This window comes from Schistocerca nitens, chromosome 8 (genome assembly GCF_023898315.1).
Source record: "Schistocerca nitens isolate TAMUIC-IGC-003100 chromosome 8, iqSchNite1.1, whole genome shotgun sequence".
Classification (NCBI taxonomy): domain Eukaryota; kingdom Metazoa; phylum Arthropoda; class Insecta; order Orthoptera; family Acrididae; genus Schistocerca; species Schistocerca nitens.
The window spans coordinates 609,172,893-609,197,516 of NC_064621.1; the positions used below are offsets into that span (position 1 = coordinate 609,172,893).

At 40.4% G+C, this 24,624-nt stretch overlaps 1 protein-coding gene across 2 annotated transcripts in view; it reads left to right on the forward strand.

Moving 5' to 3' along the window:
* LOC126198491 (protein mini spindles) overlaps nt 1-24,624 on the forward strand; it is a 170,248-nt gene that overhangs the window by 62,900 nt on the left and 82,724 nt on the right. For both annotated transcript variants that reach the window (XM_049934864.1, XM_049934865.1), the window contains exons 7-14: nt 4,662-4,882; nt 19,533-19,727; nt 19,819-19,999; nt 22,288-22,400; nt 22,505-22,703; nt 23,635-23,786; nt 23,866-24,017; nt 24,106-24,324. In XM_049934864.1, the coding sequence (XP_049790821.1) occupies nt 4,662-4,882; nt 19,533-19,727; nt 19,819-19,999; nt 22,288-22,400; nt 22,505-22,703; nt 23,635-23,786; nt 23,866-24,017; nt 24,106-24,324 (1,432 nt within the window). The remainder of the gene's footprint in view (nt 1-4,661; nt 4,883-19,532; nt 19,728-19,818; nt 20,000-22,287; nt 22,401-22,504; nt 22,704-23,634; nt 23,787-23,865; nt 24,018-24,105; nt 24,325-24,624) is intronic.

Here is a 24,624-nt window from a genome sequence, read left to right on the forward strand (position 1 = left end):
GGGAAGAGTTGGTGCTCTTTGTTTTATTTAGCACAAGAGCCCACAGCTCAATCCTCCTCCTTTTCTGTTGAAATTATCTTTCTGCTTTCGAATTTACCAGCCAGCAGTCTGATGACATCACAGACCTACCGTTCCATGGATACATATAAACAGCTCGGTTTGTTGAGCTTGTTTGGAGTCTGGAACAGCTTTCTCAGTCATTAAAGCCTGTGATAAAGTCTCCTGTAATGGGAGACGAAATATTGGACGGAGAATTATGGCTTGGACCGCGACCTCGTGCCCATGAATCGGATATCAGCAAAATAGCAAACGCCAGCCACGAAAGCCTGTGTTGTAGGAGGAGTTGGTTCATTCTAAGGCAATGCGCTAAAAGACGTGTGCAGTATCTGTAATCTGAAAGAGATAATCTCAGTGTTATCAGATCAGTGTGAAGCTATATGTGTTGTTTTTCCAATTCTTGACAAAATAATTTAATTGGATGGACAAAAAAATCTACTCACCAAGAGGTGGCAGAACACACTCATAAAATAAGGCTATAATTAGGCAAACTTTTGGAGCCAGTAGCTCCTTCAGGCAGAAGGACTGAAGGGGAAGGAAGAGGGGTGAAGAAAAAGGACTGGAGAGAACCTGTCCAGTGATTTTCCTTCAGCCCTTTTCCTTCCACTTCAACCTTTCTGCCTGAAAGAGCAACCAAGGACTCCGAAAGCATGCCTAATTAAAACATTCTTTTATGTGTGTGTTCTGCACCTTTGGTGCATAAAAAATATTTTAATGGAGTCCGGCAAGTATTTGCCGTCTTCAGATGTGCTTGCCATTGGTGGGGAGGCTTGCGTGCCTCAGCGATACAGATAGCCGTACTGTAGGTGCAACCGCAACGGAGGGGTATCTGTTGAGAGGCCAGACAAATGTGTGGTTCCTGAAGACGGGCAGCAGCCTTTTCAGTAGTTGCAGGGGCAACAGTCTGGATGATTGACTGATCTGGCCTTGTAACACTAACCAAAACAGCCTTACTGTGCTGGTATTGCGAACAGCTGAAAGCGAGGGGAAACTACAGCCGTAATTTTTCCCAAGGGCATGCAGCTTTACTGTATGGATAAATGATGATGGCGTCCTCTTGGGTAAAATATTCTGGAGGTAAAATAGTCCCCCATTTGGATCTCCGGGCGGGGACTACTCAAGAGGATGTCATTATCAGGAGAAAGAAAACTGGCGTTCTACGGATCGGAGTGTGGAATGTCAGATCCCTTAATCGGGCAGGTAGGTTAGAAAATTTAAAAAGGGAAATGGATAAGTTGAAGTTAGATATAGTGGGAATTAGTGAAGTACGGTGGCAGTAGGAACAAGACGTTTGGTCAGGCGAATACAGGGTTATAAATACAAAATCACATAGGGGTAATGCAGGAGTAGGTTTAATAATGAATAAAACAATAGGAATGCGAGTAAGCTATTACAAAAAGCACAGCGAACGCTTTGTTGTGGCCAAGATAGACACGAAGCCCACGCCTACGACAGTAGTACAAGTCTATATGCCAACTAGCACTGCAGATGACGAAGAAATTGAAGAAATGTATGATGAGATAAAAGAAATTATTCAGATAGTGAAGGGAGACGAAAATTGAATAGTCATGGGTGACTGGAATTCGTCAGGAGGAAAAGGGAGAGAAGGAAACATAGTAGGTGAATATGGATTGGGGGGAAGAAATGAAAGAGGAAGCCGCCTGATAGAATTTTGCACAGAGCACAACTTCATCATAGCTAACACTTGGTTCAAGAATCATCAAAGAAGGTTGTATACATGGAAGAACCCTGGAGATACTAAAAGGTATCATATAGATTATATAATGGTAAGGCAGAGATTTAGGAACCAGGTTTTAAATTGTAGGACATTTCCAAGGGCAGATGTAGACTCTGACCATAATCTATTGGTTATGAACTGTAGATTAAAACTGAAGAAACTGCAAAAAGGTGGGAATTTAAGGAGATGGGACCTGGATAAACTGACTAAACCAGAGGTTGCACAGTGTTTCAGGGAGAGCATAAGGGAACAATTGACAAGAATGGGGGAAAGAAATACAGTAGAAGAAGAATGGGTAGCTTTGAGGGATGAAGTAGTGAAGGCAGCAGAGGATAAAGTAGGTAAAAAGACGAGGGCTAATAGAAATCCTTGGGTGACAGAAGAAATATTGAATTTAATTGACGAAAGGAGAAAATATAAAAATGCAGTAAATGAAGCAGGCAAAAAGGAATACAAACGTCTCAAAAATGAGAATGACAGGAAGTGCAAAATGGCAAAGCAGGCATGGCTAGAGGACAGATGTAAGGATGTAGAGGCTTATCTCACTAGAGGTAAGATAGATACTGCCTACAGGAAAATAAAGAGACCTTTGGAGAAAAGAGAACAACTTGTATGAATATCAAGAGCTCAGATAGAAACCCAATTCTAAGCAAAGAAGGGAAAGCAGAAAGATGTAAAGAGTGTATAGAGGGTCTATACAAAGGCGATGTACTTGAGGACAATATTATGGAAATGGAAGAGGATGTAGATGAAGATGAAATAGGAGATACGATAACTGTGTGAAGAGTTTGACAGAGCACTGAAAGACCTGAGTCAAAACAAGGCCCCGGGAGTAAACGACATTCCATTAGAACTACTGACAGCCTTGGGAGAGCCAGTCCTGACAAAACTATCATCTGGTGAGCAAGACGTATGAGACAGGCGAAATACCATCAGACTTCAAGAAGAATATGATAATTCCAATCCCAAAGAAAGCAGGGGTTGACAGATGTGAAAATTACCGAACTATCAGTTTAATAAGACACGGCTGCAAAATACTAACGCGAATTCTTTACAGACGAATGGAAAAACTGGTAGAAGCCGACCTCGGGGAAGATTAGTTTGGATTCCGTAGAAATATGGGGACACGTGAGGCAATACTGACCCTAAGACTTATCTTAGAAGCTAGATTAAGGAAGGGCAAACCTACGTTTCTAGCATTTGTAGACTTAGAGAAAGCTTTTGACAATGTTGACTGGAATACTGTCTTTCAAATTCTGAAGGTGGCAAGAGTAAAATACAGGGAGCAAAAGGCTATTTACAATTTGTACAGAAACCAGATGGCAGTTACAAGTCGTGGGACATGAAAGGGAAGCAGTGGTTGGGAAGGGAGTGAGGCAGCGTTGTAGCCTCTCCCCGATGTTATTTAATCTGTATATTGAGCAAGCAGTAAAGGAAACAAAAGAAAAATTCGGAGTATGTATTAAAATCCATGGAGAAGAAACAAAAACTTTGAGGTTCGCCGATGACATTGTAATTCTGTCAGAGACAGCAAAGGACTTGGAAGAGCAGTTGAACGGAATGGACAGTGTCTTGAAAGGAGGGTATAAGACGAACATCAACAAAAGCAAAACGAGGGTAATGGAACGTAGTCAAATTAAATCGGGTGATGCTGAGGGGATTAGATTAGGAAATGAGACACTTAAAGTAGTAAAGGAGTTTTGCTATTTGGGGAGCAAAATAACTGATGATGGTCAAAGTAGAGAGGATATAAAATGTAGACTGGCAATGGCAAGGAGAGTGTTTCTGAAGAAGAGAAATTTGTTAACATTGAGTATAGATTTAAGTGTCAGGAAGTCGTTTCTGAAAGTATATGTATGGAGTGTAGCCATGTATGGAAGTGAAACATGGACGTTATCTAGTTTGGACAAGAAGAGAATAGAAGCTTTCGAAATGTGGTGCTACAGAAGAATGCTGAAGATTAGATGGGTAGATCACATAACTAATGAGGAGGTACTGAATAGGATTGGGGAGAAGAGGAGTTCGTGGCACAACTTGACTAGAGGAAGGGATCGGTTGGTAGGACATGTCCTGAGACATCGAGGGATCACCAATTTAGTATTGGAGGGCAGCGTGGAGGGTAAAAATCGTAGAGGGAGACCAAGAGATGAATACACTAAGAAGATTCAGAGGTATGTAGGTTGCAGTAGGTACTGTAAGATGACGAAGCTTGCACAGGACAGAGTAGCATGGAGAGCTGCATCAAACCAGTCTCAGGACTGAAGACCACAACAACAACAACAACAACAACAACGATGTGCTTAATCCACAGAAAGCTTTGTACAGATAAACGAATATAGTTAAGCACTTTGAACATCTTGAGGTCATTAATTTAATGTTTCAGTGAATGTACATCACATTGTGAAATGATTTTGTAGATTAAACACATTTGGAGATGGCATCTGTTTGTCAAAACCAGTATTTTGAATATTCTTTGTGCACCTAAGTGATAGTTGACATAATAAATTATTATAAAATGATTTAAGCTTCCTTTGTGGCAGTACGCATAATAATAATAATAATAATAATAATAATAATAATAATAAAGGCTATAATCTGTGGTATTGAAATCCAGATTGTACAACATTATTCTTAGATTTTGATTAATGTATTGTTCAGAAGGTCATTGAAATCACGTTACAGTGAAGGTGTTCACATACCATTTATAATTTTCTGCAAGTTTCCTGTTTATTACAAGATGCTATGCTTCGAATTCTGTAAAATAAATTTTATATGTAGAATAAACAGCTAATTACTTATTATGTACATACAACTTCTATTTTGCTTTAATGTTGTCCTGGGAGATTATGTTCCACTGCTGTTACAGGTGAAGAGGACGAAGAAGATGGAGCTGCACCTGAAGTAGATCCTTACGATACGATGGAACCCGTAGATATTTTATCAAAGTTACCAAAAGATTTTTATGAAAAATTGGAGGCAGTTAAGTGGCAAGAAAGAAAAGAGGCTGTCGACAGTCTGGAGCAGTTACTGCAAACACCTAAACTAGAAAATGGTGACTATGGTGACCTCGTCCGCAGTTTAAAAAAGGTACTGTCGCTGTATGGTTCAGTGTCCGGGAAAGGCTTTTAAATTTAATTGCACCTACCTTGTTGCGCTTTTCTCACATGACATACTGAAAGCATTGGACCAAGGCAAGTTAGATTTCACAAGATAGACTTTTCAAAAACCGTGTTGTTTGGCATTGAGGTCATTTTGTTCAAGATACCTCATTTTGAGCTCAGAAAGTGTTCTAAGATTCTAAAACAAATTGATGTCAAGGATATTGGACAGTACTTTTGTGGATCACTTCTACTACCTTCTCTAACGTTTTTGATGACTAAGTGTGTGTGAAGTGTATGTGCAAGCTCCCCACAGCCGATCTTCTTCTGTGGATAGCTGGCTTCTGGAATCTCTACAAACTTCTTCTCTGAAGAATGATGCTAGTCACAGGAACTTTTAAGTCTCTCTCTCTCTCTCTCTCTCTCGTGTGTGTGTGTTTGTGTAGTCTGATTCTTCGGCCTTCTTATCTGAAGATAAGATGCAGGTTATTGGAAACCATGGAAACAAGGAAGGGCTTCAGCGATAGATGTTTATGAATATGGAAAGAGGGGAAAAGATAGACAGGTCCTCAGATCAGAAGAAGGGGGGAGGAAGATATGGTAGCTAAGATTGAAGAAGAGAAAGAAGACAGCCCATCCCCCCTTCCCTAGGTTCCCTACCTTGCAGGTACTCGAGTGAGACACCAGAGGAGTTGTGGTGTTAAATTGTCTCCTACAAGATGTGCATTCCCACCTTCACCCTTGAGGTCCCCAAAGAAAATCTTAGCAACCCTATGGAAACGGCAAATGGTGAAGAATCAGGCACACTTGTTTGTGAGGGTTGTCTGAAATGTGTGATTTGTGTCTTGTGTTCGCAATGATTTATCAGTTTGTGTAAATCATGCTTTACAATACCTACCCCCTTTTCAAAATTGGTACAAACTCTCCCATTTACATAACATTTCATAAAGGTTATAAAATATTCTGTACAAAATAGAAAATCTACGTGCTACAGTATAACAGTTGTTCAAATATTCACCCGATACTATATTTTTCCAGAAATATAGTCTCCCATTCAGTTTATTGTCTAGATATCACTCTGTTTAAATAGTACCATCATATTACGCTTTCCACTAATATAATATTCTATTCATTTTATTTCATGTCTAGAGATCACTTTCTTTCTTATTCTGTGCTTCTCCTAAGTTCTAGTCATATCCAATTTTCTACGTAATAAGATCATAGGATAGTTTAAGATTTTAGGAATAGATGACAGGATAGTTTTTTGGAAGAAACACCGAAAATAACTTGGGATCCGACTGTCATCACTCCGCCCGTTAACTCAGAATGTCAACGTCCCTAGGGATATAGGACTCTGCCTGGGTCCCATGGATCTGATATTGACTTTCCTTGTGCACTTGCAGACCAATACTTCTCCTTTAATTTCTTCTGGAAATCTCCCCAAGAAGAAAAGTCCTCAATATTTACGGATTCCCATTCAGATTCATCTCTTTTCCATTGGGCTTGAATTTAGGGAATTGTCTTGATAACCCTGAATTCGCTTCCCATTGCAAATCAGTTACTACATCATTGGTTAACACAAAATTGGATGAAGTTACCTGTTTTTCCACTTTGTACTGGATAAGTTTAAATTCTTTCCACAAGTCATCTATAACCTTTCGCGTATCTGAAAGTTCAGAAGAAACAATAGGCAACACGGTCTCAGATGGCATTCTCTCGGTGACTTTTCGATCTATAATCCCTTTTCCTTGTTCCTTCAAACTACCAATATTTACTATATCAGAGTTTGCTATCTTCTCTAGGAAGCTTCTTTCTACATTAGCCACTTGCGTACTTACACCTGTAATTTGCGACTGGATGACGGGCATTAATTCGCTATGCTTATTGCCGCTCTCCTTTAAAGTATTCAATCCCTGTTTTACAGCATTAAACTTAACATTACAACATTTTCAAATGATTCCAACTTTTCATTACTTTCAGATTCGACCATATTACATTTTTCCTCAATATCAAATTCTATTTTTTTTTTTTTTTTTTTTTCCCCCCCCCCCCCCCCCTCCAGACTCTGAAATTGATCATTCTGTTTCTGATTGAAGTCAGTGAACAGTTGATTTACTTGAACATGCAAGGAATTGGTCGATTCCTTCTTTAAGTCTAATTTCAAATCCTGTACTTTACTATTTAGGGTGTCAAATTCAGTCTTCAAAACATCCATGCCTTCGCATAGATTACTAAATTATTTGCTCTTTGCGTCAGTTTTGGCATTAATAAACCTAGATTTGTTGCTACTGACTTTTTATTCAAGGTTTCACTCTGATTATTTGGAACTTCACTCTGATTATTTGGAACTTCACTCTGATTATTTGGAACTTCGCTCTGATTATTTGGAACTTCACTCTGAGCATTTAAACGAGAATGTATCAAACCTATTTCTTTCCTCAGAGTTTCATTCTGAGCATTTGATTGCTAACTTTGGTCATTTGACTTAACATTTAAAGTTTTACTTTGATCATCTAATCGAGAATTCATTACGCCTAGTTGTATACTCTTGACATTTGATTTGATTTACTAATTCAGACCAGTCAGGACCTTCTTTAGAAATTCTCATAGCCATGGCTGGTTCTGACACCTCTCCAGTTTGCTGTATATTGTCTACGCTTCTACGGGCTTTAGGTCATGTGAGCATTTAATATTAATTTAAATTATACCAATTACACAGTAAAAGTTCACCCCACAATATTTTGTAACACTTCTTACTAGAGTAATAGCGTTTTTATTTCACGCTCACCCGGTGTAGAATTCTTGCTGCATAGGTTGGTAAATGTGGCGGCAGGTCAGTACTGTTGAACTGAAGCTGATGCTGGCGGCAGTGGATGTAGGTTGGTTACCGCATCTGCGTCCCCACAATGTGTGTGAGAGCTGTATATTCCCCGCACTAGACCTTCTTGGTCAAATTTTTCTAGGCATATCTCTTCTTAATGTAATACATCAAGATCTCTCCGTGTTTTAAGATTGTTACTTTCTTACATGTTCTCCTTTTTACATTCACAAATTTTCTCCATCTAATACTTTGGGCTTAATTCAATTTCTTGGAATGATTCTTTTGTCTCATTATGCTTGGTTTCTGTGCCAACACGTGATATCTTCTTATCTCATTTTTGTCTCAAAATTCCCATTTTCTTTTGTCCTTTCACGCCGGTCGCCATGTTCTAACATTTTGTGATGACTTTTTTAATAGGCCTTCTCTTCTAAACCTGTGCTCTTTCGGCAACACCGTCGGTATCTTTGGACTCCATGCGCAATAACAAATTTGCATTTTCAGTATAAACATTAGACTTCTTGTAAGTCACCCATTTCGTCTCACATTAGAAATAATTAAGTTACGTATACAACAGAATTGGCTTGATAACCATGACTCTGTTATACAGGAATCATACTCGTGTCTTTCCTCTGGCTAGTTAAGTTACTAAAAATCTTTTTTCAACTCCACGGTTTCTTCGTCACTAACAAGTCACAGTTATAAAGAAGCACAGAATACCACAGATGTTCCTTGGTTCTGCCATGTGCTTTCATTAAAACTTCCATGGTGCGACCGACAAGTACTTGTCGGTGCTTTACAACCACCGTGTCTACAGTCTTTTCACGATAAACTTCGGACCTCCACACACAGACAGGTGACGCACAGTAGATAGGGTTCCTTTATCCCACTCACATCGAAAATATCGTGTGATCAAGACTGTGGAAGGTAGAGTGGTTCTAGAATTTATGCCGAAATTCTCGGAGCACTACACTTATTGTAGAAGTGTGACCTGAGCCTTTTTGCAAGAACTGGGCACAGTTTTTTGATCAGGGGATATATGATAGATTACAAGAGGAGCTACCTCAGCAGCAAATTGTGATGCTGCCGACGGATTCCATCAGGGCCCAGAACTTTGTTCAATTTTAACGATTTCAGCTGTTTCTCAACACCACTGACACCAATACTTACTTCATTGATCTTTCTCAGTGATATGAGGATTACATTGGGGCAGTTCTTTTGGGTTTTAAACACAAACTTTGCTGCCACTAACAGCCTTTAACATATGGCCCAAATTTCTTTGGATTTTGTTTAAGTCATGTGACAACATTCTGCTATGGTAGTCATTGAAGGCATCATATATTGCTCTCTTGACAGCCAAAGTTGTTTCATGTTCTCTCTCTCTCTCTCTCTCTCTCTCTCTCTCTCTTTTTCTTCCACCCCCACACCACCGCTTTATGCCGTAATATTTGAAGTTTCTTTACAGCAGGGGTTCCCTCCCCTTATGAGCTGTTCTGCTAGGGTAGATATCTATCCAGTGCATTGTCAACTATTCTTCCAAACTTGAGCCACTGTTTTATCTAGTTTACTGAACATACATATCATTCTGCTTGGTTTAGTTGTCATTTGTACTTCTGTCATCATTGTTGCCTCAGCTGAGCTGTGTCATGGTCATTGATACCAGTTTCAATGTGGACATCCTCAAATATGTCAGGTCTGTTTGTTGCCATTAGGTCCAATATGTTTCCATCATGAATGGGGTTTCTACTATATGTTCTAGGTAGTTCTTAGAGAAGGCACAACATAACTGCTTCACAGTAGGTCTTACCATGCCCACCACCAACAAAACTTTAATTTTCCCAGTTAATTGTTGGATGATTAAATTCTTCTTCGATAATTACAGTATGACTGAGGAATTTATTACAAGTGAATGCAGGTTTTCTCTAGTTTTTGGGTGCATCAGGAGATGAGTCTGACAGACGATAGAAGGGTCCAGTAATTATTTTATGCCCACCCCTGATATGCCCAAACAATCTTGTATGCAGCTTCAATTTCTACCTTGGTCTTCTTGTCTGCTGCAATAAATACACCACTTCCTTTTGCCTTATGCCTGTCCTTCTGATAAACACTTAAATTTTCCCCAAAAGTCTCACTGCTATCATGTGCAGATTTCAACCAGCTTTCTGTACTTGGTATTATGTGAGCTTGACTGTTTTTCATGAGTGCTTCAAACTTTGGCTCGTTGTTGTGAATGGTTGAGCAGTTACCATTACGATTTTAATACTTACATGTGGGAGGCATTTCTTTCTATCTTAAACCGATATTTCTGGGTTTCCTACAGCTGTCTTACCTAGATCGGATGGAGAGTCGCCTAATCTAAAAAACCGTTGTGTGCACCCCACACACAGTCAACTACCAGAGTAGCTGCCTCTCATGTGTAGTGTGCACCTGACATATTTAGGGAACCATACAGTTCTCAACCCTATGCTGCAAGTTCAGGAAGTCACAGCCTAGCTTGTCTCAAAACCAAGTCTCTGGTTCAATCCTTCCACTCGACTCTGAATCAAAGGGCCACAGTCAGTTCTGGGGACAATGCTACAGATTGTGAGCTTCGTTGAAACCTCGCGTGCAAGGCTGGTCTTCTCAACCTTCTCTGCCAGTTGCTGGCATGACCCAAGAATGACCTCGGAGCCCATATTACAGGCATCATTTGTTCCTCCAACTTGCACCACAATCTGCAGTTGGTTATACCCTTTTTCCCTCAGTGGCTGCCGGAATAGTATCAACATGCTGAATGAGGCACCAAGGCATGCGCACACAGTGCACTTCGTGTCCTTTCCTGTCCCTTGCTGCCGTTTCCCTAAGGGGTACCATCATTCACCATATGTTTGAACTGCCGACGATTAATCGACCCTACCCTTTTGTGTTTGCCTCCTCCTGACGCCAGACAAAACAGGTTTCCCCAAAACAAGAGAAGTGAATCCTACAGTCTCAGTTTGAGTTTTATTGAAAGACAGCACCTCAAAGTTGTTGGTTTGGGGGATAGGTACAATACCCTGAGTCCTCCCTGGTCCCCGTCCACTCTGTGCAGGACACCCAGATCTACCATTCTCAGGTGGACGGGTAATGACATATCCTGTACTTTCTGCAGAGTAAACAGGATCCACTGAAACCTGGGTAACAGGTTCAGGATGGGAAAGGATCAAACATAAACACATGGAAGGGGAGACCCATCAGATAGTTAATCATTTTCACCAAATTAAAATTTATTTAAGAAAAAATACTGATCAATTAAATTCCATATTAATAACATGAAAACCATTAGAATTGCAGTGACATATAAAGTGACGAACTATTGAAATTTACCAATATAAGCAAAAGGAAACAGTATTTAATAAACACAAAGCATCTGAGTTTATAACAGTAAGAATGAAATTTGAATCATAATTTACAAAGGTTCATGTAACCCTGCCAAACTCCACAGCCTACTACCCTGTTGGCAGTCGCTCAACTCTGGTATAGCTCCAAGGAGCAAGACAACTACTCAACTTTCACTAGGCATGGCGGACGACGTGGCTAAGTGCTCCCACGGCAATGACTTGGACCTCAGGTGTTGGGCAGGATGCTGCCAAGGTAGTGGTCCAGAAGTCACGGTTGCAAACACCAAGGTAGACTCGCGTGTTTTGCAGTCAGTTGTGAACATTGATCGCACACGAGGCAGCACTGTCAAACAATAACAGAATATACACTCACAAATGATGAGACTTGCTTTAGCAAGATAAATGCAACTCGTAACTTTAGATAAAACAAATAGTTAAAGCCAAACTTAGGCTTTTAATCTTGTCAGGGGAAACTCGCTAAGATTGACAGAGAATTAGAATGGATTTTGTCGTACACAATAAATACATACGCCTCTGTCTAGGTAAGATGATAAGTGACTACATGTAACTGACAAGGTGCTGGTACAAACAGAGCAGTTGCATTTAAACCCTTAAGTACGGCAGAAAATTTCACTCGGTAGTACCCCTCTATAATTCAATTATGACTAAAACACATCAATGTAGGTGAGAATGAAAACACTTTACTAAATCACAATTAGATTTCAAATTCATCCCCATTACCTGATACAGTACCATGACATTGCCACCGAGTACAGTGCCACTTATTCATGTTACCACTTCAATTAATAACATCACACCCCAAGCGGGTGCATACAAGCGATTTACCAGTTAACATAATCACGTGGCTTCAAAGAAGACACACTAACAACCATTGGCCGCTCTCAAGCCAAGGCACACTGCAGTACAAACAAATACATATTATTCACTAAACAAGACAGAGTAATCAGAATGAGATTTTCACTCTGCAGCGGAGTGTGCGCTGATATGAAACTTCCTGGCAGATTAAAACTGTGTGCTGGACCGAGACTCGAACTTGGGACCTTTGCCTTTTGCGGGCAAGTGCTCTACCAACTGAGCTACCCAAACACGACTCACGGCCAGTCCTCACAGCTTTACTTCTGCCAGTAAGACAGAGTAATATTGCGCCAGTTTTCCTTTAAACACAAACCACAGGCCCAAAATATCCCTGGGCAGTATGTTACAGTGCACTCTCCCCACCATCAATTATTCTTTTCCCCACTGCGGGTCAGGGGGTTAAAACAGGCCCGAGGTATTCCTGCCTGTCGTCGTACGAGGCGACTAAAAGGAGTTCCACAAATTTCGGCCTTTATGTGATGGTCCCCTGTAGGGTTTGACCTCCATTCTTCAAAATTTTCCCGAAGAGCGAGCCAGTTGGGGAAGGGTGCCTTACAAGTTGCATCGTGTCCATTGTACATAGATATCTTCAGTTCACTTTCTCGTCATCACATTGCAGTCCTGCCCATTCTCCATCTCTTGGGCGAGGAAACCTTCCTGGGTGCGTTTTCCACCATGCACTATGCAGTGTCGATTTCTGCGTCGACGATGACCATGGACTTCCTTGCGCCTGATATCCAGCACGGTAGCCAGTCCATTGTGGAGGGGTCGCCATGTATCCTGTTGGTTGTGTAGCCATGTATCCTGTTCGTTGTAGCCCCCTGACCACACAGGGATCACTCTGGGGTGCTCCCGAAGTAGGTGGTGCTGGAGCAACAGGAAGGGAAATGCAAGGGAAATTACCACAGTCCATCGAGTCTGCCATCCAAACAGCCTTTTCCAGACGGCAACACCTGATTGCTGTCTTTTTTGACTTAACGTAAACTATACGACACGTCTTGGCGACATCATAACCTTGCTACATTGTATGAGTGGGGTCTCCGGGGACCACTCCAGATGTTTATCCAAAACTTCCTGTTGCTCCATACTTTCCGTGTCCAAGTTGGTGACTCCCATAGTTCCATCCATATCCAGGAGAATGGAGTCCCGCAGGGCTCTTTGTTGAGTGTGTCTATTTTAGTGGCCATTAACTGTCTAGCAGCAGCTGTCGGGCCCTCAGTCTCACCTTCTCTGTATGCGGACGACTTCTGCACTTCGTACTGCTGCTCCAGTAGTACTGTTGCTGAGTGGCGCCTCCAGGGAGCCATACATGAGGCGCAGTCATGGGCTCTAGCCCACGGCTTCCAGTTTTCAGTCACAAAATCGTGTCTCATGCACTTCTGTCGGTGTCGTACCGTTCATCTGGAACCTGCACTTTACCTTAATGACGATCCACTCACTGTAGTGGAGACATAATTTCCTAGGACTGGTTTTTGACGCTCAATTGACTTGGCTCCCTCATCTTAGTCAGCTTAAGCAGAAGTGCTGGCAGCGCCTCAATGCCCTCCGTTGCCTGAGCAATCTCAATTGGGGCTGCAGATAGCTGCACGCTGCTGCAGCTCTGCAGAGCCCTTGTCCAATCCCAAATTGATTATGGTAGTGTGGTTTATGGTTTGGCAGCACCTTCAGCATTGCATTTACTCGACCCTGTGCACCACTGTGTGGTTCAATTAGTGACATGAGCTTTCAGGTTGAGTCCGGTGACCAGCGTACTGGTGGAGGCTGGTGTCCCTCCACTGCAGATCAGACATGCGCAACTGCTCGACAGTTGCACAACACACATTCATAGTTCCCCTTGAGCATCCGAATTACCATTTCCTTTTCCTGCCCACGGCGGTTCATCTCCTGCATCGGCGGTCCAGATCGGGGCTAACGATAGCGGTTCGCGTGCGGCCCCTTCTCTCCGAACTGGAGTCCTTAGCTTTACTACGTCTACTTGCGGGCTGTTTACGTACGCCTCCATGGTGTACGCCTCGGCCATAGCTTTGTCTGGACCTTTTCCATGGCACTAAGGACTCCGTTAACCCCGCCACTCTCCGCTGTCACTTCCTCTCGATTCTTGACATGTTCCGGGGCTCTGTAGCGGTTCACACTGATGGCTCAGTGGCTGATGGTCACGTAGGCTTCGCATATGTTCATGGAGGACATATTGAGCAGCAGTCCTTGCCAGTTGGCTGCAGTGTTTCACTGCAGAGCTGGCGGCCATATCTCGTGCTCTTGAGTACATCCGCTTATGCCGTGGTGAGTCATTTCTCTTGTGTACTGACTCATTGAGCAGCCTACAAGCTATCAACCAGTGCTGCCCTCACCACCCTCTGGTAGCGACAGGCTGGCCAAACAGGCAATGTGGAAACTGCTTCTGGAGATAGGCATCTCCGAAGCTGACATGCGTTCTGTCTTACACCGCAGGGTTTTCCAGCTTTGGGAGACAGAATGGCATTACAGAACACACAGAAAACTGTGTGTCATTAAGGAGACTATGAATGTGTGGAAGTCTTCCATGCAGGCCTCTCTCAAGGAATCCATTGTCCTCTGCCGTCTCCGCATTGGCCATACATGGCTAACGCATGGTTACTTACTCTGTCACGAGGACCGACCTCAGTGTCGCTGTGGCTCCCAAATGACAATCGTCCACCTCTTGCTGGACTGCCCACTTGTGCGGCAGACTTTTAATTTTCCCAGCACCCTGCCTTCGGTGTTGGGTGACAATGCCTCCACAGCAGCTTTAGTTTTACGTTTTATCCGTGAGAATGGGTTTCATAGTTTTCTGTAGGTTTTAGCGCATGTCCTTCGTCCCTCTGTGTCCTCCACCCTACTGCTTTTAGGGTGGAGGTTTTAATGTGTTGCAGAGTGGGCTGGCTTTCCCTTTTTATGCTCGTGGTTGGCCAGCCACTGTAATCTGCTTTCATGTTTTATTCCCTTCTGTTTCTAGTGTCTCTCCATTGCTTTCTTGTCCTCTTTTGTTCCTTTCAGTTTTCGTTGCCTTCCATTCATTCTTGTGACTTTTCCGTTTTGTGTTACATGTTTCGTCCGTTTTATTCTCACACTTGTGGCATTGTTTTATTAGGAACAAGGGACCGATGACCTTGTAGTTTGGTTCCTTCTCCCACCTTTAAACCAACCAAACAATTATCTTTTTAATTCCTTTTTAAATAACAGAAGGACGTCCCCGTCACCAGAGCTCCAGAGCATGATCTTCATCACCCTCTTTAGCAGCTACCCAACCTTCGACAAGTCGCTCAGCGATCTGGTTGGGTACATGCGTTGTCCACCCAAAATCTGCCCAACCAAACCCCGGCACCAAGCACTGCTGCTCCAGCCCTCCTCCTTCAGTCACGTGCTGTTCACAACTCTCTGTCACGCCGATCCTCCACACCTCAACCAGGAAAACCAAAGATAAGTCACAAGGGAGGTGACTATTGATACTGGGGCCAGAGGCAGTTAGGCCAGGAAACCAAGCTGCCACAGCTGACCCACAGGTGAAGATAGTACTTAAGATACCTCTGGTATAGGTATCACAGCTGCACCACACTCAGGAGCTATTCCAACACACTGATTCGCAGCAGCTACCAATTGTTTGACCATAGTCGCGGCAACTTCCAACAGCTTACGAAAGTCAACCAACTTACATATGTTTGAGAACAGCATTCACAGTATGGCTGCATTTTTGCTGGTGTAATGTATTACAAGGCAGTGAACAAACAACTTTAAATTAAGGCTACTGATTATATTTTAATCTGAGCTAAAAAGTTGCTAATTCCCTATAACAACTGCGGCTGATACACAAAACTGATATTTCTATTAAGGCAACACAAAAACCTGTGGTAAAAATTTCTAGTTTCCTAAAACATTTTGATGTTAATTATAATTGTTAGAAAACTTGAAAACAGTGAATTTACAATAAATGCAGATAATATATAGGACTACTCCTCTTTCAGAGAAAACTACATGTAACGCTATATGTTAGTTACAAAATCCACTACAGTAACTAAATCACAAATACGGATTTGCTACAATTTGCTCATAGTTATGCAAAGGACAATAGTAGCTCCCAAGAATTTTCAGAAACACACATTTGCATTGACATACAATTAAATCACAGGTGATGTATTCTTTGGCTGAAGCGGAAACCACAAATGTTGTTTTGCTTCAAAGTAAATTACATATTAAAGACACTTGTACTGGTAACTCACGAAAATATAGTTGTAATTCTCAAACTAACCTATTTTTCACGTAATTGTAGAATGAAATATGAGAATTGTTGTTTTGATCGAAGATAGGCCTACTGTTCTGAAAAAAATTTTAGAAGACCACAGATTAGTTTAAGCGTACAGTTGATGATAACCGTACTAGTTTATCGCAGCACTTGTGAATATTTGAAATTTAGCAACACTGTATATCACGATACAAATGGGTATTGATACAGTCAATGAAAGATTATGCAGAATTGACGTGAACAGTAAAATATTAGAATCTAGAACTTTGAATTGGCCCATGATCTTGTATACGTAGTCTCACACAAGGGAAAACTCCGAAGTCGGCTGTTATAAATAAACCTGCATATTGCACGGATTTTTCGCTTAGCTGATTACCGTATTTACTCGAATCTAAGCCGCACTTTTTTTCCGGTTTTTGTAATCCAAAAAACCGTCTGCGGCTTAGAATAGAGTGCAAAGCAAGCGAAGTTCTGAAAAATATTGGTAGGTGCCGCCACAACTAACTTGTGCCGTCGAATATATGTAGCGCTACACAGGCATGCTTTGTAGGCACCAAGATAAATACTGGCGCCAAAACCTCTGCGTCAGTAAATTAATTAAAGAAAAAAAGATGGAAGACGAGCTTTTTTTTCTCCGCCCCGAGTTTCGACCACTGCATTTTCATACATTATCCAAGGAAGTAAATAAAAAATTCCATATTGTTCATCTTAGAGTGTAGCAGCATTTCAATGTACTACGAAAATCCGACTGGCGAGACTGTTGGGATGTTTGTCAATATGGCCAACTCTACGTTCTGAATTTTTTCCTACCTGTGAGAAGAGATGGTTGCTAATAGGAAACTGATGAAATGTGAATCACATGCAGTATTCTCTTCACCATAAGAATAATACGAATATAAACATTTTGCCATGTATTGTTTCGTGTTTGCTGCTATCTCATTTAAATCCTGTCTGCCTAATAAACTATGAAACTAGAGTGAGACAACAGCAAACGCGGAAGAATATACATATCGTGTCATGTTTATATTCGTATTATTCTTATGCCTAATAGTGATACAGTCATAAATGAAGCACGGCAACTGACTAGATTATTAAATCTAAGACGACTCTAATTTCTGTGCAGAATTTGATGTACTAAAGAAGCGGCCGCAAAGATTTTCAAACGGAGAAAAATTTTCGCCTAACTCTCGTTCAGAACATGTTCTGTCATACGCAGTCTATTATTTGGTTCTTGGTGATCATTATCAAAGAAAGCAGCAGTGTAAGTAACAACAAATAGCAGTCTCTTGCCATTGTTTCGCTAATGAGAAGATTCCTCTTTCTTTTTCTTCTTCTTCTTCTTCTTCTTATATATATATATAAAAGCGGCGGTAGCGCGCACAAAAGCAATCCATGCCGCAAGCGCCAACAGGCCATAAACACGCACTATCAGAATGCGACAAACAATGCATGAGACAGTACAGTAATGCGTTCCCGTATAAATACGGACGGAGCGCCTGATGCATGGCAATGGCTACCTGGTAAAGCTTAACTGCTAAGCTTACGACTCGAACCAAACTACTGTAGCTGTATCGTCATTCATTCGACCTAAATTGTGTCTCATATTACAATGGACCAACTTTGTTTCGATTTGGAGGTGCGGCCTAAAACTTTTCTCTCCCCTTGAATTTCGAGTCTCAAATTTCACGTGCGGCTTAGATTTGGGAATTTTTTTTTTCCTTTATTTCGAGTCTCATTTTTCAGGTGCGGCTTAGATTCGAGTAAATACGGTATATGCACACTTCTATGCTGGTGTGCCGAAGAACAGCACTGCAGCCTTAGTTTACCTTGATCAAAATCACTAAAATGTGCAGCACTAACAAAGCACGTTTTCTGCTTGATGCAGCTAACAATGCCCATCATTCTTTTGGAGATCAGTTCTACCAACCTTCTTGTAGAAGGGCGTAACCTCTGCTTTCATCCAACTACTGTGCGCGATAGTGCATGCTTCAGTCTCTTGAAGCTGTGGTTATGTGATATTGGGCTCTGAGATGTAGTGTTGTGTTTTCACTGTGATGTAACATTTTGCAGTGTTTCTTGTGGTTTTTGGTTCCAGTTTATCTGTGTTGGATTTAGAGGTGAGCAGGCTCTACACATGGACACATTTCTTTTGTTTTGTAGCAATGAAGTGATATAAATTTTAAAAAAAAATGTTGTCAATATTGCCTTTCTTTACACTTCAAATATTTCTCATTAACTACAGGTTCTTGAAACAATTCATTTACACTTGTGAAACAAAAAAATCAGTGTTATTGAGTCAGAGGTGACTGCTTATTTACTCTGAATTCTGTAATTACATATTTTCGTTTCTTGTTGTCTCCCCAGAACAACTACCACTCATCGTTGTTGATTAAAAAATTCACTTGATGTAAAAACGGTGGACTTTATACTGTATTCTTTCCATTAAATCCTGTATATCATAGTTCATTGAAGGGATGACACTGACTGCGTATTCTCGGAATCTAACATGCAGATATCAGCGTCTGTTTTCGTTGATCTCCTAAGGCTCGCTACATACTTACTTGATGTTAATTACAAAGCTCAGTTTCAAAATTCCATTAAGTTACTTCTTAATTATTACGGCAAAGCATAATGAGAACCTTGACATTGGGAATCTTGTTTGCTTGTGGTTACCAGCCATCAGCTAAAACAACATGGTGATGGGGGTCTAGAAAACACCGTATCAGTAGAGAAGTAAATTAAGTTTTAGCATGCTCATAAAATTCAAATGGAACACCAAAAGAACAAAATTGTATGAATATTTGAAATAATGCTAATGTAAATACATTAAAATACAAATATAATATTTACTTGCTGTTGCACTGTTTGAAAGGTGTCAGCTTTACTGTCAGTATTTGAATCGCAGCAATTTTTGGATGAGCCTGCCCACACACATGTACTAATCATAAGTGGACAGAAGGCTTATTTCAAGTCTCTGACACATTGTCCAAATGTGAAGCACCATAGTATCAATAATGCTGTTCAAAAGTCAGTTGCCACTGTTATTCATTTAAAACATGCCAAAATTTCATGTAAGGAAGGAAGCAAACTGAACTTTCTTGGAGAATTGGAGACTACAATCCACAAGAGGAAATTAGACGCTGTAAACAAATAATTACCAGTGTTAGAAGTGGAAAAAAGTGGTTGAACAGTAATTATTTCTGCTAGATTTCCAAAATAAAATGGCGCTTTATATCTAAATCAGTTACCACATTGTTTTCTGAATGTTAAACTTTTGTAGTATAGTTTAACAGCTGGCTTGACTTTAAACAATCTTACCTTGCATTTGCAGGTGGTAGGAAAAGATACAAATGTTATGGTGATAGCTGTGGCAGGTAAATGCTTGGCTGCTCTCGCAAATGGTTTGAAGAAACGCTTCCAGCCCTATGCCAGCCAGTGCATTCCGACCATACTGGAGAAGTTCAGGGAAAAGAAGCAGAATGTCGTGACTGCGCTGAGGGAGGCAATTGACGCCATATATGTCAGCGTGAGTACTCCACTGGTTGTCCTCCTCGACGGACTTACTGACTGTATGCCATGTTCTTGTTCTTGTTGGTGACAGTATTACCAATTTTCAGACGACTATAGAAGCAATCCAAGAAGATTGTTTAGAAGCACTCGAAAACAAGAACCCTAGTGTCAAAGCTGAAACTGCATCATTTCTTGCACGTTGTTTTACTAAGTGCACTCCGATGATGCTGACGAAGAAGCCGCTGAAAGCGTATACTACAGCTTTATTGAAACTATTGAATAACCCAGGTAACTGTTTGTAATGTTCAATATCTTCATTTTCCAGAATTATCACAATGTGAAATGTAGTGATAATGTAAAAAGGCTTATTCTTATTGTAACATAAAATTTTCAAATCACTCCATTTGTTGTAAAAGAGACATACATAGAGATTAATAATGAATTTTTTTTTTTTTTTTAACAAGAGTGGCGAGAAAGCTTCAGATTGCTATTCAGAGGTAATTACAATACAGCCACATACACTTGGGTTGCAGGAAAATGTAAAGTTTTATTTTGGAACTGTGGAAGTGTCCCCCTCAAATTCACCAGTGCAACAGCATTTCAGATAGAAGAATAAGGAGCATTCTTTTCAGTGAACCAGACCCGTTTTTGAAACTGTTTCTGCTTTTCAATTAATTAAATATTTGATGTGTGCACAGTTTTAAATGGTATATTGGGAGTTCAAAATTTCGTGTCATAAATGCATTGCTTGTGCTGGAGGTCGAAGGTTTCAGTTTATGGGGAAAATCACGACATCCCTTTTGTTCGGAGACACAATTTTAGTAATTTTCTTCTCTTGCAATACTAGTATCATAGTGACTTAAGATGGATTTGCTCCAGAAAATTATGCAATAATGATTGCAATGTAATTATTTTGGGCATATTTGTGACAAATTTAAAGTATATAGATAAAATATACTTTGGGTGAGGGGAACAAACTGAAAATTTTGTTACCATTAATTCATTGCGTTATGGACCAGAATATCTGTCATCTGAAAATGTTGTTTTACATTGAGTGTGAAGGTACTGCTAATTATTTCACTGAGCTGGTGATTTTGATATATCTGAATTTGACCCATAAGTGTAAAAGCTACTGACACTTCGGATAATTGATATTCAGTAAGGCAAACAAATTGGATTTGGTCATGACACAACCATGACACCAGAAAAATTGGATACTTCTCTACATGTTGTGTTTGTGTTTTCTCTCTCTCTCTCTCTCTCTCTCTCTCTCTCTCTCTCTCTCTCTTCCCCCCACCCCCCCCACCCCCCTTCCCCAAAAAAAAAATCTTCTCATGTAGTATAGAAGGGCATTGTTAACTGCTGTTGAGAACCCTGCTGCTACCATTATAAATTGCAAAATAAGTTGTTATTGGTGAACTTGTCATACATACGAAAACTGGTTTTTCAAGCTTCTGTTGTTCTCATTCAACCTGTAATTGTCCTCATTCTTTTCTCCATTATTTCTATTTCATTTGATATATGCTTCCTTGCTAAACACTTGCGTAGAGGCATTTTGCTATCACTACTGTTCTGTAACATATTATTTCTGCATTTCTTGACATGTGCTAGTAGTCTTTAAAAATATTCTTAGTCATTCTGTATGCTCTTTCCATTATGTATACCCTTTCATCTCTAGCAGATTTTTCTTTAGACAGGTTCTTGAAATTTCTCCTGTACATGGTTTTACATTTTCTATTACCCTACTGTTTTACTACAAGTTTTCTATGCGGACCTGCTGAAATATGCTCTACTGCCTAATGCCGCCGTGCCCCCCACCCTCCCCCCGTCCCTGATATTGTCTTGAATTTGTGTACCGGCCAGAATTTCAAACAAATTTATCAGCTAACGCCAGACAGTTCACACATGGTTTTCCTTTTTCCTGAGCTGTATTGCTGAGTCTTTTAATTCTATTTTTTCACCTTCTGTTATTAATTCCAGGCTGTGGTTTAAGTTGCCTTTCTGTAGCACCTGCTGACACAATGTGGGTGAAAGCACCTTCTCAGTCTAGCTCCACTTATAGCTCGCTGCAAACTGTGTCACAATGAGAGTTTGGAATGTTGAAATGTAACATTTTGACAGGAGTCATAAGTATCAGTATACTGTAACTTGATCCAAAATGTACATCTTTGTTTTGTCTGGATGGCTGCCTGTTCGTAGATAATTGATAGGTAGCCTTTCTGTTGCCTAGCTTAGGGTAGCATGATTCTTAGGATCTATTGCCCAGGCTGTAACTGCTGGCACTGTCTTCACAGTTTTTCAGTTGTCACCTGCCAGAAGTATTTCCTTCTGTTTGCTGCCTGCTGCTTTTGTGTGCTGTGCTAAGAGGATTATGCTACTGCTTACATATGTTAACAAACCAGTGGTGGGGTCAGAAGGGTGCAATTTTCTGATCATTACAGTTTACAGTCTTATGAAGTTACAAAATCTCTTCTATGTGAGTGGCAAGTTGTTAAATAGTACACTCATTTAATTACCATTACATTGTGTATTTTGCACCTTAATGAACTGAATAACAACGGTGTTGACTTTTACAGATCCAACTGTGAGAGAGAATGCCGCGGAAGCCCTTGGGACAGCAATGAAAGTAGTGGGAGAGAAAGCAATAATGCCTTTCCTAGCTGATATTGAAGCTATAAAAATGACAAAAGTAAGAATTTTCATAATTCTTTCAAAAGCTTGATGCTCTCATATCCCAAATTTAACTTTTTGTGTGTGTTTGATAGACAAAAAAGTGATGAACTCAATTTTCAGATTAAAGAATGTTGTGAAAAGGCAGTAATTGTAGCTAAAGTACCAAGAGTTGTCGAGAGGCCCAGTTCAGCTCCTACTAAACTTGGAGGGGATGGAGACGGGAAAACTGTTGGTGCAAAAGCTGCCAAAAAGTCTGCTCCTAGTGGCACAAAGAAGGTTGTCAAAAAGGCAGTTTCATCAGCTCCAGCAGTTGGCAGTGGTATGTAAATAACAATCTCCGAGTTGTTAGATAATTGTCCCCTCCTCATTGAATAATTGTCCCACTATCCACCTTGAGTGGAGTTTAACTACAATTAATGCTCTAAACTCCAAATTAAAATAATTCATCAGAATATGTACATTATGATCAGTATCAGTGTTCATTGTTATCAGGTGGGCACAATGGCTTGTACTGAACAAATTCAGACGTGCTGTTAAGATGGTGAAGAGGTTGATGTAGCCAAAATGAAAGTATAATAGAAATTCTCAAGGACTTTTAGTTGGAATCATTGGAAGAAAGGAAGCATCTTTGTGAAGCATTGTTGGCTAGGTTTTAAGAACATGTAAATCGGTGACTTCTAGAATATTTTACACAAGGGGTGTCATCGTAATAAAGCAATACAGATAAACTGATATTTTAGATACCACTTTCGACATCCCACAACCTAATTTTCCTCTTCCATACTAATAAATGTTGCGGTACATCACAGATCAATTTGTCACTACAACCGAAATTTCAAAAATTAGTGTAAATGCAAAAGGCAGTGTAGACAGCAGTGGTCTCGGGTACCTGCCAATAGGAAAAACATCTTAAAACAGTGAAATTAACAGTAGTGTTGTCAGTGTTCTGTTCTCTCTCTAATTGCACACAAATGAAGTCATACACCACAGTGTCATTACGTTACACAAGCCAGTGTTCTTTATCAGGAGGTTCAATTGACTCTGCCATAACAAAGGGCTGCATGACTCTGGGAAGTATAACATTTGTAGTCTCTCTTCACTTTCAGTCCCTCACAGTACACAATTACACAGTTGAATGTAATTATTAAACAGCATCTGAATTATGTATGTGTTCAGTTATTCCAAGAATTTATCTTGTGTTTTATGATTATAAAATATTACCATTGCAGTTTTGTTCTTATTTCTTCCAGGAAAGAAGCTGCCTACCCAAAGTATAGAAAAAGAATTGAGTGAGGACGTAGTAGATGAAATACTGTCAGATATTTTGCCTGGTGATTTAATCTCAGGTCTAGAAGACACTAACTGGAAAGTTAGATTGGCAGCAGTAGAACAGTTTGTTGAGGTATTTCCATAATTAATTTCTCCCCCTGCTAGGAGCACGTTGTAAGACACTTGCAATTATTTGCGAAATTGTCTTTCAGGTTGTCAGAGAGTTGGATCCTGCTGACAGGCCAACGCAGGCCCTTGTTAGAGCTCTAAGTAAAAAGCCAGGTTTGAAAGACACAAATTTTCAAGTACTGAAGGCAAAATTGGAGGCACTAAAGCTTTTAGCAGAAACTGGAGAAATGTCGAGGTGAGTTGCATTGAACCACCTGATTTTTGTTTGTGTTACAGTACTCATTTAAACTCTTAATTTAATACATTTTTGTCTTTCTTCAAAGTGTATCAGTAGAATGTTGTGTAAGTGATGTTGCCGAGAAACTTGGTGACCCGAAGAATGGTACGCTAGCGGCAGAAACGTTAACAGCACTAGCAGAAGCAACAAAATTGGACCCTGTGGCTACAGCAGTATTGGACTTCGCATTCAGCCAAAAGAGTCCTAAGGTCCAAATAGAGGCACTGAACTGGCTGGCTGAAGCCATAAAGGAGTTTGGATTTGTGTAAGTTTTTATTGCAGATACCCTAGCTGTAAATTTCCCTCCTCCCCTGACCTCACCCTATTTTCCAAAAAATATTAAAACTGGAGGCATATTTATAAAAACTTAATGGAAGCAGAATTTGTTTGTAGGAGGAAGCATTATTCCATTGTTGCCAACATGCTTGTCCTTGGATACAAATAGAGTAGTTGGGCCTTTTTATAGTTGGTCTGCCATTTGTGATAAGCTGTAAGTTTGATTACTTCTCAAATGTTCATTTTTGTATGTCATTGGGCATGAGATTTTGTAATGTAACATGTTATC